We start from the raw sequence: 16057 nt of genomic DNA, 5'->3' as shown, positions 1-16057 counted from the left end.
ATTTCACTTAATTGTCTAAACCAAAAAACTTTAGTCGGTCTTTTGAATAGACTTTCATCACACTTAACCAATCAAAGGTAATCTATCAGAATTAGTGGATCTGAGTCTGATTTTTTTACAATAACATCTAGAGTACCCCAGGGCTCTCATTTATCTTACTTATACTTTTTATTGATGACATATCCAAGTCTTCTGAACATGTTCAAGTGCTTGTCTATGCTGATAATGTGAAATTATTTTCAACGGTTTCAATGGGTCTAGAATCCAAAGGGACTTATATAGGTTAGTTCAGTGGTCTCTCATTAATAAATTAAATATTAATATGAATAAGAGCTTCATTATTTCATTTTCTCTACCCTGATCGGTTTCATTTGGTTACATGCTCAATGATGTAGCTTTGGGTAAGATGAATGAGATACCTTATCTGAGTTTCCTATACGTCTTCTTCTTCATTTTTAAGCCGTACTGTTTTCCAAATCTAGGGCTTACAAGACTTTGGGATTTATATGTAGCTCTTCAAGTGATTTCAGCGATTATTTACCTTTGGGATGCTCATGACATACCTCATTAGTTCTTCAAAGTCTTACGTATGGATCAATTGTCTGGAGCTGGATTTTGACTATTTTAGCCATGATTGTTCTAATGACCAACTAAAATTTAATTTACCGACTTCTTTTAAGATTACAAACAGTTTTATTGATTGTCCGGAATTAAAGAATTTGTTTGTCTCTCTAGGGGCATCTGTTATCCTTTAAGGAGCCATTTACATTACAGGAATTTACATTTAAATTTAATCGAATTGTATTTTGCGCCACTTTTGCATTATTAATTTTACTGTGAGAGCATTAATGCTAGTTTAAAACAAATAAATAAAAAAATAAACATAATTAAAAAAACCTATACCCTAAATCGAGAAATTTTGTTTTTTGAACTTTGTATTGAATTAATCACTTCGATAATAATACACGTTAAACTCGGTAAAATACAAACAATATTTACTTACCTTTATCGGGTATTTCTGGTGATAAAAAAAAACAAGGAACATACCTTTATTGTTACAAAATTAACAGAATTTCAGAAAATAAAAAATGTTTGAAAGCTATTTTGAACAATCGTAACGTTTGTGAACTTTACAGAATTGCATCAGAAATTAAAACTGGAAAATTTACAACAAATCAACTTCACTTAAGTATTCAATAAAAAACTACAATAATCAATCACAGTCTCAACAAATCTTATGTTTTCGAACTTAAGCCAGTACTACACTAATTCCAGAATTTTGATGGATGCATCTCATATCCAATGTGTCTAACCGTAAAGCAAGGAACACATTTACGCGATCGCAACCTCGGCCACGTTGGCGATGGCAGTAACTATCACACCTTCGGATAGGATTTACCCCGATTAGAAAAATATTCGCATGAGAAACGAAATATGGGATAGAATTGTACAAAATATGAACTTATGTAATAATCTTGAATCCTTGTGTAGTTTTCTTCACTATCCGATATTGCTGGAAGGAGCAGTAGTTCTTCATTCTTCCTACCTGGCCATTTCATTATTACTTTAGTAAAATGAAGATAATCTACTAGAGGTCATAATGCCTCTCTATGTCAAAGACAATATGGTGTGTTTTCTAAAATAGTTGTGAATGTAACTGCCATCACGACTACGATCGCGTAAGTGTGTTCATCCCTCAAGAAGTCATTCCAACGGAGAACTTCATGGTCACTTTTACACTAAAATAGGAGCCGAATAGTTTACGATCATTAATAATTCAGATTCTTCTTAATTATCTCAATAGATAACAATTCACGAGTGATTTGTTAATTCTTTGAGTGAGGATTTCTCAAGAACTGCCGAGTCAGACAGCTAGACCCTATCTGATTGGGCCTACCATGTATGAACTTGATTAAGTTACACAATTTGGCAGTGATCAAGTTTTCTGGTATAAACTTGATACAATACATACAAAAGGCCTTGCCCTAACAAATTTCTAATCGGGTACTCAAGAACTCCTTTCTTCATGTCAAAATAGTTTCTAGTATCAATATCTTCCTGATCCAAACTTGAAACAGTAACTTCTAGCAATTTCTTGAGAGTGTCAATGCAAGGGCTTCGGCAAAATTCGATCGGATAACACGTTCTTAGACATCTCGAATTACAACTTCGAAAATATTCGATTATTTCAATACGATTTAGTCTAGATTTATCAATATTCTTTTAACATTTACAGAACTACAGTGAATTATAATACAAGTCAACTAATTGTTAAGAATAACCATTAAAAAACAATTACAAACGTTAAAATCGACTTAAAAGTAATAAAAATGTCATGCAATGAATGTGTAGTATTAAGTTACTTTTTGTTTGACTGATTACGTTTTACTCAAAAACCAAAAAATTCTTTTAAAATGATCCGTGAATAAATTTCTTAAACAGAACATTTTTCATTTTTACCATCTATTTATACGAGTTTATAATATTAGTTTGCTTTGCCAAGGTATTGTTTAGAAAATTAAAATTCAGGTAGCCGTAAATTTACAAGTTCCATTTTAAATACTGAGAATATGATCAAAGGCAGTTTTAGATTATGATCTAAATCTAAGCCATAAAAAGCTATTTTAGTTCATTAAAAGACAAGAGAAAAATTTTGATTCTATTACACACTTCCACCCACTGATAATTTTTCTTAAACTGATGATTCCTCTTAAAACTCAAGGGATTCAAAAATAAGAAAGGCATAAGTCTTTGCAGAAGTCTTCTTCATCCTTCATTAAGGTAACAAAAGGTGCAAAAAGGATTATGTGATTCAAGGTAGATGTTGAAGGAGGAAAAAAATTTCTTGTAGGGTCTTTATACATTTTAGTGTGGTTCGCTTTTCTCTATAATGACCTTTTTATGAATCCTTGGCGCAAATCTTGGGCGGAAGCAGAAAATTCAAAATGGCATCGAAGAACATAGTTTCCTATCCAAGATCGACCCTTTTTCAACGTAATACCGTTTATGGAGTAATTTCTGTAGTCCTTACAAGAAGGACCCTTCTTAACTTCCGATCAAGATTTGCGTCTACCAATTCATGTCCAGCAGGAACACAACGCCGCTAGAATTAAAAACTGTCGAAAAATGAACCAACCTATTTAGACACTGAATAAAGTATATTAAAGAAAAGTCACTAAGTACTGTACTGCTATGTGATACTAGGTAACTGCTCCAATTTGTAAGAGAATGGCTGCTCGTTTTTATTTAACTCGTAAGCGTTACTTAGCCAGATAAGTATAATTTTACGAAGAGCAGGCAAGTGGAACACAAAGAAACGAATTAGGCCTTAATGTAGCTTTACATATGTTTCCAAGCGTATAGTAGAAACCATCATACTATTGTTTGTTCTACGAATAAGACATTACCCTAATGTATTAACGCGAACAACTTTCCACAAGACAGAAAACTAATCTCTTGTCATGGTCCCATGCATATACTTGTAGAAATACATTGTACGACTCGTGCAGTATAAAGAGGCAGTTGTTGCTTCAGAAAAACAAATACTAGGATTCTACAAAGAAGAGGTCCAAAAATCTCTAAAAGTTACTCATTTCAGAAACTAACTAATTGCTTTCGAATAAAAGTAAAATTATACGTTCATTACTTCCAATAACAAATCTAAGTACTGAGTCTACCAATCATTCTAATGATTCAGTTTAGCATGCAGCAAGTTCTAACTAAAATCATGCCAACTTGCTATGTACAAACTGTAACTACGCAGTTTTCGGTGGCTTTTCATATTGTTTTCGATACCATTATGAAACCTGCAAAATTGCAACATAATAACAAACCGCAACAGCTGTCAAAGAGTAACATGTAACTTTACACAAGTTACTGACATGCGCAGGATTTCGACATTATTCTGAAAAAGAAATTATGGTCTGTACATAAACAGCCAACTAATAAATAAATATAACAAAAATTAAAAATTCAAACCCCCTAATGTTTGATATATTCTGAATCAATTACAAGTTTACTCTTTACATGCTGAAGCTCATGTATAAGGCTCTTTGAACATTTTAAGGAATATAATAAGACCCCACACGATGCTCAATGAAAGCGAAGGAATACAACATCAGATGTGAGCAAGTATGCAGATAACACAATCCTGACCAAACTACTAGTATATCTGTCACAATTTTAAACTAAAGTAGAGAAAAGAAGATTTGGCTTTGATGTTAAGGGGTTAATGGGAACTAGATTTCTCGAGATTCGGGATAACTTGCCAATTTTGCTAAGAGGAACATATAAATATATTTAATATGTACGGATGCTGTTCTCATTCGAATCTAAAGGCTGTCGTGTGTTGGAGTTGCTTCCTCTTCGCTTTTTAGCTTTTTAGCGAGTGTTCACATATAACTTCAGAGGTAGACCACCACATTTCGACGGTTTCCCTCTCCACACCCAAACTTAACCATTTTCCCATATCAATCCTCTTCCCAATCCCAACCTTCCATTTTCTTCCCGGGGATGAGCAACCCTCAGGGTTTACCTCCCCGCTCGAGGAGGAGTTTTAGTCGGTAAAAATCCTACACTACCTCCCTTCAGGGGGTGTCTTTTTAAGATTTCCCCTCCTCGAGAATCATCTAAATAAAAAAAAGGAGTTGCTTCCTAACGTTTCGCTAGCATGAGTGCAGTCCGCATCCAGCATCGGAGATGGAAAGACCTCTGAGGAAGCTCGCCACTCGTGCTAGCGAAACGTTAGGAAGCAACTCCAACACACGACGGTCTTTAACCCGAATCAGAACAGCAGAAGACTTTCTGATGTGGATAACGGAACAAGGAGAACAGAAAATGAGTACAACAAGATAGATATTGACCATTACCAGCTCACTACTTACATAAACTACACATCTTTAAACTTTTGAAGGATTGAAAAGATATGCTTTCGTAGTTATGAGACCAAGAGGGATTAGAAACTTATAGAGGTTCTGGACGCCTTGTCATTGTGATCAACTGAAAGGGTCTAAGAAGAATTGGAAGAGAGGACAACAAAATGGATATTGAATACAGTTCTTACTACAGAAGACTAAGGAACAACGCTAAGAACGATGCAGGGATAGAGTTTAGTACTACGACACTTAAGATTAGAGGATTAAAACTAACTGATAAAAGGTTAATGAAATAAGAAAAGTAGCAAAGTCCATACACCATATAATTATATTGTCTTCCCTAAATTTAAAACTAAAATCGAAAAACCAAGACGATATTATTACTTAGAACCATCTCATTTTATACAACTTCAAGTATTAAAAAAAATTCATCAGAAATGTTATCACATTCATGTGCAATAGGTGTTAGAGATACGAGAACGTGAAAACATCCACTGTAGGTTCATACTCTTCATGAATAGTAAAACCGGAATTTTAGAAATCGGCAACAAACTCCATACATCACCACAGTTGCTGCTATTGTAAGCGTCATTTCCTTCACGCCAATTCAAATGCTGAATAAGTAGTAACACAAAAATGAAGAGTGAAGTGAAGACGAGAAGACATCACGTCAAAAAACCGAACCTGCCACTTTTAAAAGTACTGCAGCTTTGTCACAACGCTGCAGGCTGATTCTTGTTCCATAACTCACGTTGACCATGATCTCGAAACAGTAGGTTGTGAAGCAAGACACAAGGGAAACTATATGTAGATTTAAAAGTTAACTGCGGTCATACAGTCGTGGTTAGCTAAAGGTACCATCAGAGCTGCAATGTTGCCGTATTTTTCTTAATATCAGGTCAAATATAGAACACGTAGGGATAGGAATGGGCACTCATATTTATATCTTATTACGATCATGTTAATTAAATAGCGCATACTAAATAACCGATAGTATCCTGACGGTTCATCATTCAGTAACAATAAGAAAACTCTGGAAGTAGGTGCCTTATGTAGGTTACAAGAAGACAAATGTGTATGTACATGTATAGCATCTTCTGGAAAGAATCGGGATGAAGATAGATTTGTTACGGATCCGGCAGTCCCCGACAAAAATATGTGTAATCAAGTGCCCATATCGTTAGTAGGCATCAAGACTGGAATTTAACTCATTTCCAACATTTTGCAAGTTTGATGGTTTCGTCAAAAATATTCATATTCCACAAAATCTTTTTATTAGTGAGTCCCCGTTTAATGAAATGCTAATCCTTATCGGATGAAAACAGTAACTCAAATTTTCTACTTCCTTCACACGATTTACAAACTTTATCGAAAAGGGAAAACAACGCCCACCAAGAAAGTTGACCCAGAAACGCACAAACATGATATGGGGACGGAGTGTGAAAAAGTTCGATGACCTCGTAAAATAAATTAAAGTGCGCATTACCAAAACTACTACCTGGGTAGGTACCGCATAACGTCAATTCGATAGTCTGTATCCTCAAAATAATATTCTTTTATGATTTAAGATGTCAACAGACAAACTAATAAAATTAACGGTTTTCTCTAAGCACAAAGGAACAAACAGAGAAGTAGGTAACTCCAGGAAGATCAAAGAGACGTAATGTTTTTGATCATACAAATTGGGCACCCTTTCCCCCTTTTCTTTCAACAACGTCTTTGTATTAAACTTAGGATAGGTAATAAGTATTTAAAAGTCAAGAACATCTAAAGCTATTCAAAATTGGTTCAATGATTGTACTTTATCGTAACCAAAAGAACAATTTCATGACCTGTTTCAGCGACATGTTTCGTTAATTTTATTATACTCATTCAGCGTTACTCATTTCGTACCGTTATTTATAAAAATGGATGCTGAAAACAACACTTTCCGTACCTTTAAGTTTTACCAGGTGATTTTAAAAAGATTAATAAACTAACAACGAAACGCACGTTTCCTTTTAAAACAACCAGCAAACATCAATCCAAACACCAGCACACTTGTAAAAAAGAAATACTCACGCTATCACTCTGAGATGACCGTTTTTGTCGAGGCACACAAAACAACGTCACTTTAAAGCCGTTCAGTAGTTTAACACCACAATTAAAAACATAAAACCGTGTAGTTCTCCAAAAATTAAAAATTCTAACTTACTAACTGATTAACACCTAATAGTCGTCAAAACAATACATCAATTAATAAAAAACACATTCCTTAACACGACGGTCCGAACTCGACTGACTTAAAATGACGTTTTATGATATGGGCGAAAATATACGATTCTACTTCGTGAGCTTCCATCGTCGATCAGACGTGATAGGTGGAGAGGGCCCTTCTTGCTTCTACCATTTCCCATTCCATACCCATTGTTCCATTCACGTCTGCTATGTGTATGAACTTGCGATAATGATCATAAGGATTTAGGATAATCCATGGACAATGGATGATCAAAATTGTTCACCTGAGGAGATTATTAAAGTTGTCCAATTTGCAAACCCTAACAGTTCCTCAAAGCCAGTCTGATAAAATTACCCTTTTCTACTATTAAATGACCAGCCGAAACTTAATTAATCTAAACCAAAACAAAAATATTTGTAGGTACCCACTATGACAACAAATTTGATTTTTTGGGATTTCTCATGTTCCTCGATCAGAGCATTTAAATGGGTAATACTCAGTTATCCGATAAATATAATTTTTATCGTTTTTCTTATTTTACATATTCTAATGTGGTTTTATTGCGTTTTATCATCGTTTTCCAAAGAAAATTTTAGGATTAGTTAGAATTTGATCAAACTAATGTTTCTCATTATGCAACACGCTGTCCACACGTGCTGTGAATGTTGCCGCCACTAATAATAATAATAATAAAATGGTTAGTAGAGTATCCAAGAGTATCAGTACCTTGACTAGCCACGTGAATAGTATTTCATCGTTATTATGATATTAACTTAGGAACATGTCAAGTGATGTCGAGAAAAAAGGATAGGAAAAATGGAAAAGAGTGACTGACAAACTGACAAATGAGTGGTAGCAAGTTTCTGAAACGTCAAATAAATGGCCTTAACTACTAGAGTACTGTTATAAATATCTATTACAAATTAGAAATCAAAGAAATACCCTACAATAACGTTTCAAAACATTTTTCTAATATGGAAGTGGAAACCAAGCCTTTTGAGGAGGTTAAGAATGAGGGATCATCAGGTGGATCTTTCAATTTTGTTCATGTAAATGTAAACGTGAAGCAAGAAGAAGCTGATGATAAGGAATTTAAAAACAATTTCGGAGAAATTAATGTGAAGAAAGAATCCATTTCAGAAGATGAAGACTCATCCAGTGGAACTTCTGAAAGCAGTTCAAACAATGCCAGTACTTTCCATACAGACAGCAATTCTAGTGAAGACTTTTTTGAGAACAGTGTCAAAAATGAGTCAGAGCGTCGTAAAAATAATACCTCTGATAGTGATTACTTAGAAATTCAAAATATGAACAATTCTAGTAACAGTTTTGAAAATGCCATTGGACATGTGATAGACAATGAAACTGAAAGTGAAAATGAGAATGAAAAAGAAGAACTAGATTCTTTGGCTTGTAGAGTGTGCAAAGTGAAATTTCCAGATGAAAATTGCCTGGATTCCCATAAGAAAAAACCGGCCCTTGAAAGATCTTTTGATTGCTGTGCATGTGGTAAAGCTTTTAGGGATATGACACAATTAAATGTCCATACCAGAAAGCACACAGGTGAAAAGCCTTACCAATGTAGATTCTGTAGGAAACGTTTTTCAATCAATGGTAACCTGAACAAGCATATCCGTACTCACACAGGAGAAAAACGCTTTGAATGTGATGTGTGCAATAGAAAGTTTACCCAATTTGCCCATTTAGAGGACCATCTAAAAACCCACTCCCTTGACCGTCCTTTTGTTTGTGACCATTGTGAGAGTTCCTTCAAGACCAAGGCAAGATTAAGAAAACACATTAAATCCCATGATAGGGATGCTAAAAAGAAAGTATTACCCTGTCCGATATGCTACAAATCATTCTGGAGTTCTAAACAGCTCCTGAATCACATGACCCGTCATTCCGAAAGTACCAATCCTTTTATGTGCAAGATATGTGAAAAGGAATTCAAGGATTATCCTACCCTCACCAACCACATGAGAACTCACAAGAAAACTCACATTCGTCCATTCAAGTGCCACATGTGTGACAAAGCTTTTGCTTCATCCAGTCATCTCAGAAGACACCTCAACTCACATGCAGGTATCAAACCATATATATGTGAGTTGTGTATGAGGGGATTCCCAAATTCACAGAACCTCAAACGACACATGAAAACGCATACGGGAGAAAAACCACATGTATGTGAAACATGCCAAAGAGCCTTCTTGTCATTGGAAAACCTCAATAGACACATGAGAATACACACAGGAGAAAAACCTTACTCTTGTCCCATGTGCGATCGCAAATTTGCCCACAGTACCACCGCAAAGGAACATCTCAGGGTGCACACTGGCGAACAGCCCTTCGGATGTAGTACCTGTGGAAAACGATTTCGTATTAATAAAGAACTATATAAACACATCCGCAATAAGCATCCCGAACATATGAATAAAAATTTTTCGGATAAAAGTGTGGAAAATCCCTTCTCGGCGCAGCTAGTTTTCATCAAAAATGAAAAAATTGATCCAGAATCGGACGATTCAAATGGAGAAATTGTTTAAATGTTAAAAAAGTTGTTAATAATTGACTAGATCAATTTGTTGTTTTTTATTGTTATATCTGCATCATCAGGCAGATTCTGATTAACGTATTCGTTGGATTTCGAATTAGTGACGCACATAGAGTTAATAGAATTAGGGTGGGCAAGCTCATCGGGAAAAGAAAGAAACGAAAAATAAAGGGACCTCATATGTAGCTGTTTTCATGCACACTGATAGTGAACTGTGCCGGTCAATCAGAAACATCATTAAATAGGAACAGGGGGAGAAAGGGTTCCATTATTTTTCATTTTATATCTCAGTCAGAGTACAGAGTTGCATGGAACTTGCCTACTCTTCTATTATCTCTATGGTGACGCGCAGAACATGTGGGTAATAAATTGTACCAAAAGGATTGAACGTCACCATTAAAATCAGGACCCATTCTGCACGGCAAGAATAAATTAACAATTAGGGGTTCCTCATTGGTACACCATTATTTTATTAAAAACAAATTAATATATACAGGGTGATCGAGATATGTAATGTATAATGTGAATAGGTACTTATATGTACTTGTACTAACTATAAATCCAAATACAATTTGTTACAAAATAATAATTGCAGAAATAAGCAAATACAATACTTTTGTTAAAGAAAGTGCCGTATTTACGCCTTAAAAACAAGGAATGTTGTTTCCTATTTCAGTGATAAATATTTATTGTCACCAACCGATAATTTCAATTATTAAACAAAAATTTATTGTTTGTTATATTTACCTACAGTAACGCTTACTTGTAAAGTCACCATGATTATGTTATATAAAAAAAGTCGCCAATAATCGTACTTTTTGAACAATAAGTGCAATTGTACTTTAAATAAATATATTAATTGTTTAATTTCAACGTAATATGCTTTTTACGATTTATCGAATGTCTTTTCCTTCAAACATCTAGTAACATTTTCAAAAGAAATGCAATGACAACACGAAATAAAAAAAATAGAAAGCCTTGGTTTGAAAATTCCAATGTAGGTTATTTTCCCGAAATTTTTGCTTTAAAAGTTGACCAGTACAGCAAGACCATTAAAATTTGAATGGAATAAAATTTTGTTAAGTGTTCAATGAAGGTGTAAAAGTACGTTTTTCGATGTGACAAAATGACAAGACCAAATTACTGAATGACCACAACAAATATGAAAGATGTTGCACGAGATGATCCACAAAGTTCTGCAGGGGCGAGAACTTCTAACTCGATGGCCTTACTAGACGGGTAACGATATACCTCTTTTATATTAAATGTAAAGATAATGTTGAATCTATAAATTTGAAGTAACACGTCGAATTGAACCGCATAATTTGCATAATTGGTGATTACGAAATGTTGTGACACCATTGTCTTTTACATTCCATTTGACATTTCCTTCAAAGGGACAATTATGCAAAGACGCCATTACTTCTGTACCATTCACACTTAAATGGATTCCTCTAAGGAAACATACTGTTATGTTAATACGTTCTTCATATACACTCATACTTGTTTAAATTGAAATGAATAAATAACAGCAAATATTATTTTTAACTAGAAGGTACCATAAAATGGCCATTTTGATTTCAGCAATGCGTTCAGAGTAAGACTAATGCATTTCAAGTGCCCCATTATAAAAGCAGTTAAATGTCAAATAACGCATGCAGATGAAAAATTTAATGAAGAAATCCAAAGTATAAGATCGTAGGTATCGATTAAAATTTTTTAATTCCTTTTAAAATTTCTAATGAATGATTTTTAGTAGATTACCTGAACCTTTTTTAGGAACAATTCGTGGAAGAAAAGACTTCATAAATACCGTCGGTATTTATTAACTTTAGTATTATTGGTATTTTTAACGTGGCTCTTGTTATTGTATGGGGCTTTTTTTGGAATTACGCTTTGTGGAAATTCGGGTTCGTGTTCAAGATCCCCATCAAGTTACGGAGACAACGATCTTTGGAAAAAAAATCCACACGGCATCTACTAGAAAAAAATACCCGAGAATTATTTAGAATCATTTATTACGCCCTTTTACACATTTTTTCTGTACGCCTTAAAATCATGTGCTTCTTTATTATTTTTATACCTGTAAGTGTTGCTGTGGTGTTCACTCTGTTGCGAATTATATGAATTTTATAACAGTTCAATTGTATGTAAATTGTAAAAATTGAATTTGACGCCATTAAATTGTAAAGTTCCTTTTTAAGATAGCAATTAATAAACATACTTTTTTTAAATATATTGCATTTTGTATGAAAATTGTTAATTTTTAAAATGCATCTTATGATCAAAGATCAATATATTTGCTTACCTAATTCATTAAATATATCATTTTATTAATTTTAAAGATCATTGATTCATCTTTGGGATCTGGATCCTGCATGTGCTATTGTCATAAAAAACATTAAGTTACCACAAAATTGTGATTTTTATTTTACTTTTTTTTGTTACAAACTTTACCTAATTCAGTATAAACTAAATTTTAACTTTGTAATTTAACTGACAAAACTACTAAATCATTAATCAATAGAGCATTAACAATACAATTAATATTAATACAGTTTTTATTCATTTAATTTGTAAGTAAATCAAACATTATATTGGTTATTTTTTACAAAGGTAATATTAATATAATTGCCATAAATAAAATCATATACTGGACTCAGTCAAATTTAGAAAATTTATGCACTTCAGTTAAATAATATGATAAACAAAGAGTCATTATTTTTCTTCACACCACTCATTTTCTTTGCGAACTTGTTCTTCTTCTGAAGCAGTAAAATCATTTTTTATGTTGAATGTTTTTCGTATTTCTTCGGGAGTTTTTCCTTTTATCATATTAGCAACAGTCTTGCATGTAACATCCAATAAACCCTTTATATCAAGATAATTAGCTGCTAAGATAAGTTCGAATAAGGTGCCTTGGTCCACTTTAAGAAAATCTGCATCCCATGACGAAATATCATCGGTACGTTTTTCTTTATTTTCGTCATCTTCAGGTGGCGGAGGATCATCCTTATGATAAGTGGCCCATTGAATGACCTTCTTCAAAATGGCAGAATTCACATTTGGCAGTGGAACTACTTCTTCTTCATCTTCATCCATTCCAAGGTCTTCCAACATTGTTTTGATAGTCACAGAGCATTTTGCAATTTCTACGTCGATTTCGAACGTTTCTCCATCGGAAGATTGAAGTTTGATGTTGGGCATCTGTATAAAAAAACAATGAGGTTGAGGTTATAAAATAAAAATTCGATGTTAAAGCAAAGGAATCCATCAATCATTCTATCTACATTAGATATAGCATAACAAAATGGTAGATAAAATCTACTTACCTTGAATGTATTTCAATGTAGACTATTGCAAGTTTTGTTCAACTCTTTCTTCTTAACAAAAATTCAATAACAAATCCTGACGTCCAACATTCAACTCGTATGACTGCTGTTTGAGTTGTGCGCACGTACACTTCAAGTCAAAAGCAGAATTCAAAAATCAAATGAGACCGTTTCAAAAAAAAAATAAAATTAAAATTAGCTTTGATTCCAAGTATTTTAAATAAGAAAACCAAACTGTGAATTTCCGAAAATGTCGTACTAAATCTATGAAGTACAAACAGCTACAACTAAAGGCACTGTTCCATTGTTATTAATATTTCACATGCTTTTGTTTTAATTACTCTGCTTACTAAGATTTTACAATTAATATTATGATGTATTAATTGTACTTGATAAATGTAATACGTAATACATACATAAACGATAAGGATTTCCCTAATTTTAAACATAGGTGCTTATTTTTAAGAATTTGTTGACGCTCACAGTACGTACGCAATATTTTTGAAAGTAATTAAAAGAAATTAATATACCTATTGAACATACTGCGATCGCTTCTCTAATTAATAAATAAATAAGTATTTTGTGTTGCGGACAATACTTACAGAAAGTATTTCTTTAGGTACAAGTTTAAAAATGGGCAATGACTTGCAATTTAAACACGATTATACATACATGAAAGTAGAATAAATGGAAGTCTTAGTTATTAAGGTCATTAAACGGAAAAATCATTTCGTAATATAACTATAAGAACAACATTACAATCGGTAGCAATGTTGCATCAGATTTTTATACTTACCTTTTACCATTTAATGTTTATTACTTTCTTCTACATCTGCCTTGAAGTGATGGTAACTGGAAAAGAGGAAATAGGTAACTAAGAAATTTGATAACGTTATTGTATATAATAATACAACTAAAGGTCATTAAACAAACGATAGGATTACTTAATACATAATACCAAAACTTTATAAAGTTTTCGCAACAATTACAAGAAATAAAAAATCTGATAAAACACGTTGGTCATAATGTTTCCTTTCAGGTGCAATAGACAAGGAAAAAGTAAAGTTTTTAGTAAACACGTGTTATAAAAAAATGCACACTAATGGCAAATAAATCTAATCATTTTTGTTTATTACGTTAGAATGATAAGAAGCATTACGGAGACTATTTAATAAATGTTTGACATTAAGAAATATCGTCTCAAGAAATGAATGAACGAAAATATACCGTACGGATCTTCTAAACAACAAATCTTCAATTTCACTCGTCGCCAGTGCGAATTGTCTTCTGATATTTATTTTACCATTAACGACAGTTATTATAGCGCTTTATTATTCGTGTTAATCGCAAATTTACCATCTAATTCCTCAATGAAATTACGGCAACGCGCAAGACTATGAAGCAGTCCTTTATAAGGAGAACAGATTTGGAACTTTTTACTGTTTACGTGTTACCTTCTTACCAAGTGATAGTAGTAAGTGCTTTTACAATTTAAATCAAATGGTAAGGATTTTGCGTAAAACAGAAGTTGAATTGTTTAAAAGAAAATTGGTTTGATTTCTATTTAAAGGATGAAACTTTACCCTTTTCACGAAACATCAGAAAATGGTAAAGTTTGTCTAGTTGTTTGGAATAGCATCTGGAACTAAAAGTCGAATTTCTCATTATTTTTATTAAAACATTGTTGCAGATTCGAACAATGGTCCACCAACAGCTTGTATCTAATAAATTTTTAATTTTCTCCATCTTCTTCACATGCGTTTTGTTTGCGACAGTGGGGGCAAAAAAAGTTAATTGCAAGTACGTAAACAATTTGAAAATATATAAATATAAACTTTGATAAAGATGGGCAGGCTTTCACAATAAACTTTTGCAAGTAAAAATGTGTAATGGCTGCTCAATTATTATTTCTTTTTTAATAAGTGTCTAATACAATTTAACGGTCACACGTTTCAATTTATGGAATACTTTTACTTCTAGAGATCAATTGATTTGGTTTTCACATACGTATAATACAATTTAAATGCTTATACTTACTACATATTTAATTTTTTTGTTGTAGAAAGTACGTGTATGCCCCAATTTGCCGAGGGGTGGCCGCTAAGCGATCCCTAAAGGAAAATTGGCACAAAATGTAAGAGAATCTTTACCATATTTGAAACTGTTTTGATTAATCATTTGTTTATGTTTTTATTTTTGTAGGTACCGGCCAAACCACGCTCTCTTTTCACCCAACATTGACACCGTTATTCAGAGTGGTGGTGCGAATAAAGTAAGCGATTTATATTCATTATGCGAAATAACCGTTTGCATTTTCATGTTGTTGTCACTTCTATTATTCAAGCACATCTTGATAATAAATTTCACAAATACCGCGGAATGTAAAAAAGTTTCGTCGTACTGCTAATACCCAAATGAAAGTCAATTTTGATTTTGATAAATTTTGTCACAGGAATATCGAAGATGTTTAATTGAATATGAGGGTGTCTCAGAAACTAGTGTTTCAGATAATAACCCTTAAAGTCTACTTCTCAGCGTTCACTTGGCACAATTCCTTCCGTGGGACACCCTAAATATGAATGAAAAGATGTTTAATTGAATATGATATTAAGGGTGTCTCAGAAAGCAGTGTTCAGATAATAACCCTTAAAGTCTACTTCTCAGCGTTCACTTGGCACAATTCCTTCCTTGAGACACCCTAAATAAGAATCTGGAAAGAAATCCAGAAGAGAATTCCGTATTTCACTGTATCTCCATTCTTCCATTTCTATAATTGTTACAAATATTTCCCTATTGTATTTTAACCGTTAGTTTTTCATAGGAATCTCCCCATAACAGCATCCTGATTAGTCGATTGATGAAGCAAGCATCTCGACCTTTCAGTGATTACAACAGTCTGTGATAAGAACAGTCCCTTTGCAATGGTCTGGAGTTATTTAAAAGTAAACATCAGTATTAAAAATCGTATTACTATTATATTATTTATTTATGTATTTATTGTTCTTGTTGCTGTATTGCTACAAAATGTTTATGAGTGTTTAATGTTAATGATGTATAAGTGCGATTGATTATGATGGAA

The 16057-nt window shown here is 33.2% G+C and overlaps 4 protein-coding genes across 14 annotated transcripts in view; 2 read left to right on the top strand and 2 right to left on the bottom strand.

Annotated features, from left to right (window-relative positions):
- LOC108738443 (signal-induced proliferation-associated 1-like protein 1) overlaps positions 1–7167 on the bottom strand; it is an 84026-nt gene extending 76859 nt beyond the window's left edge. The window contains exon 1 of one of the 3 annotated variants that reach the window (XM_018471856.2): positions 6936–7167. The gene's annotated coding sequence lies outside the window, so the exon portion shown is untranslated. The remainder of the gene's footprint in view (positions 1–6935) is intronic. The other 2 variants (XM_018471853.2, XM_018471855.2) reach the window with 2 other exon arrangements.
- A 591-nt stretch (positions 7168–7758) lies between these two features.
- On the top strand, positions 7759–11882 carry LOC108738455 (zinc finger protein OZF-like). 5 transcript variants are annotated; one of them, XM_018471875.1, is made up of 3 exons: positions 7759–10885; positions 11231–11344; positions 11426–11882. In XM_018471875.1, exon 1 carries the CDS (start codon positions 8067–8069, stop codon positions 9636–9638), a length of 1572 nt encoding a protein of 523 aa, XP_018327377.1. In that variant the 5' UTR covers positions 7759–8066; the 3' UTR covers positions 9639–10885; positions 11231–11344; positions 11426–11882. The 5 variants fall into 5 exon arrangements, with proteins under 5 accessions (XP_018327377.1, XP_018327381.1, XP_018327379.1 ...); XM_018471879.1 differs by having other exon boundaries at positions 11406–11882; XM_018471877.1 differs by having other exon boundaries at positions 11403–11882.
- A 199-nt stretch (positions 11883–12081) lies between these two features.
- Positions 12082–13262, bottom strand: LOC108738467 (S-phase kinase-associated protein 1). The gene is made up of 2 exons (XM_018471897.2): positions 12979–13262; positions 12082–12853 (listed from the first exon to the last, which is right to left on the bottom strand). Exon 2 carries the CDS (start codon positions 12851–12853, stop codon positions 12365–12367), a length of 489 nt encoding a protein of 162 aa, XP_018327399.1. The 5' UTR covers positions 12979–13262; the 3' UTR covers positions 12082–12364.
- A 498-nt stretch (positions 13263–13760) lies between these two features.
- LOC108738472 lies at positions 13761–16054 on the top strand. Of its 5 annotated transcripts, XM_018471904.1 has the most exons (6): positions 14206–14481; positions 14549–14586; positions 14669–14778; positions 15041–15112; positions 15181–15250; positions 15800–16043. In XM_018471904.1, exons 2-6 carry the CDS (start codon positions 14584–14586, stop codon positions 15878–15880), a joined length of 336 nt encoding a protein of 111 aa, XP_018327406.1. In that variant the 5' UTR covers positions 14206–14481; positions 14549–14583; the 3' UTR covers positions 15881–16043. The 5 variants fall into 5 exon arrangements, 4 of the variants coding, with proteins under 4 accessions (XP_018327407.1, XP_018327406.1, XP_018327404.1 ...); XM_018471905.1 differs by lacking the exons at positions 14206–14481; positions 14549–14586 and adding an exon at positions 13761–13848; XM_018471902.1 differs by lacking the exon at positions 14549–14586 and having other exon boundaries at positions 14206–14452; positions 15800–16054.
- Positions 16055–16057: the final 3 nt, after the last annotated feature.

The sequence above is a fragment of the Agrilus planipennis genome, unplaced genomic scaffold (assembly GCF_000699045.2).
Source record: "Agrilus planipennis isolate EAB-ADULT unplaced genomic scaffold, Apla_2.0 scaffold20, whole genome shotgun sequence".
Lineage (NCBI taxonomy): Eukaryota > Metazoa > Arthropoda > Insecta > Coleoptera > Buprestidae > Agrilus > Agrilus planipennis.
The sequence above is the reverse complement of the archived record's forward strand: the minus strand, read 5'-3'. Positions and strand labels throughout refer to the sequence as shown.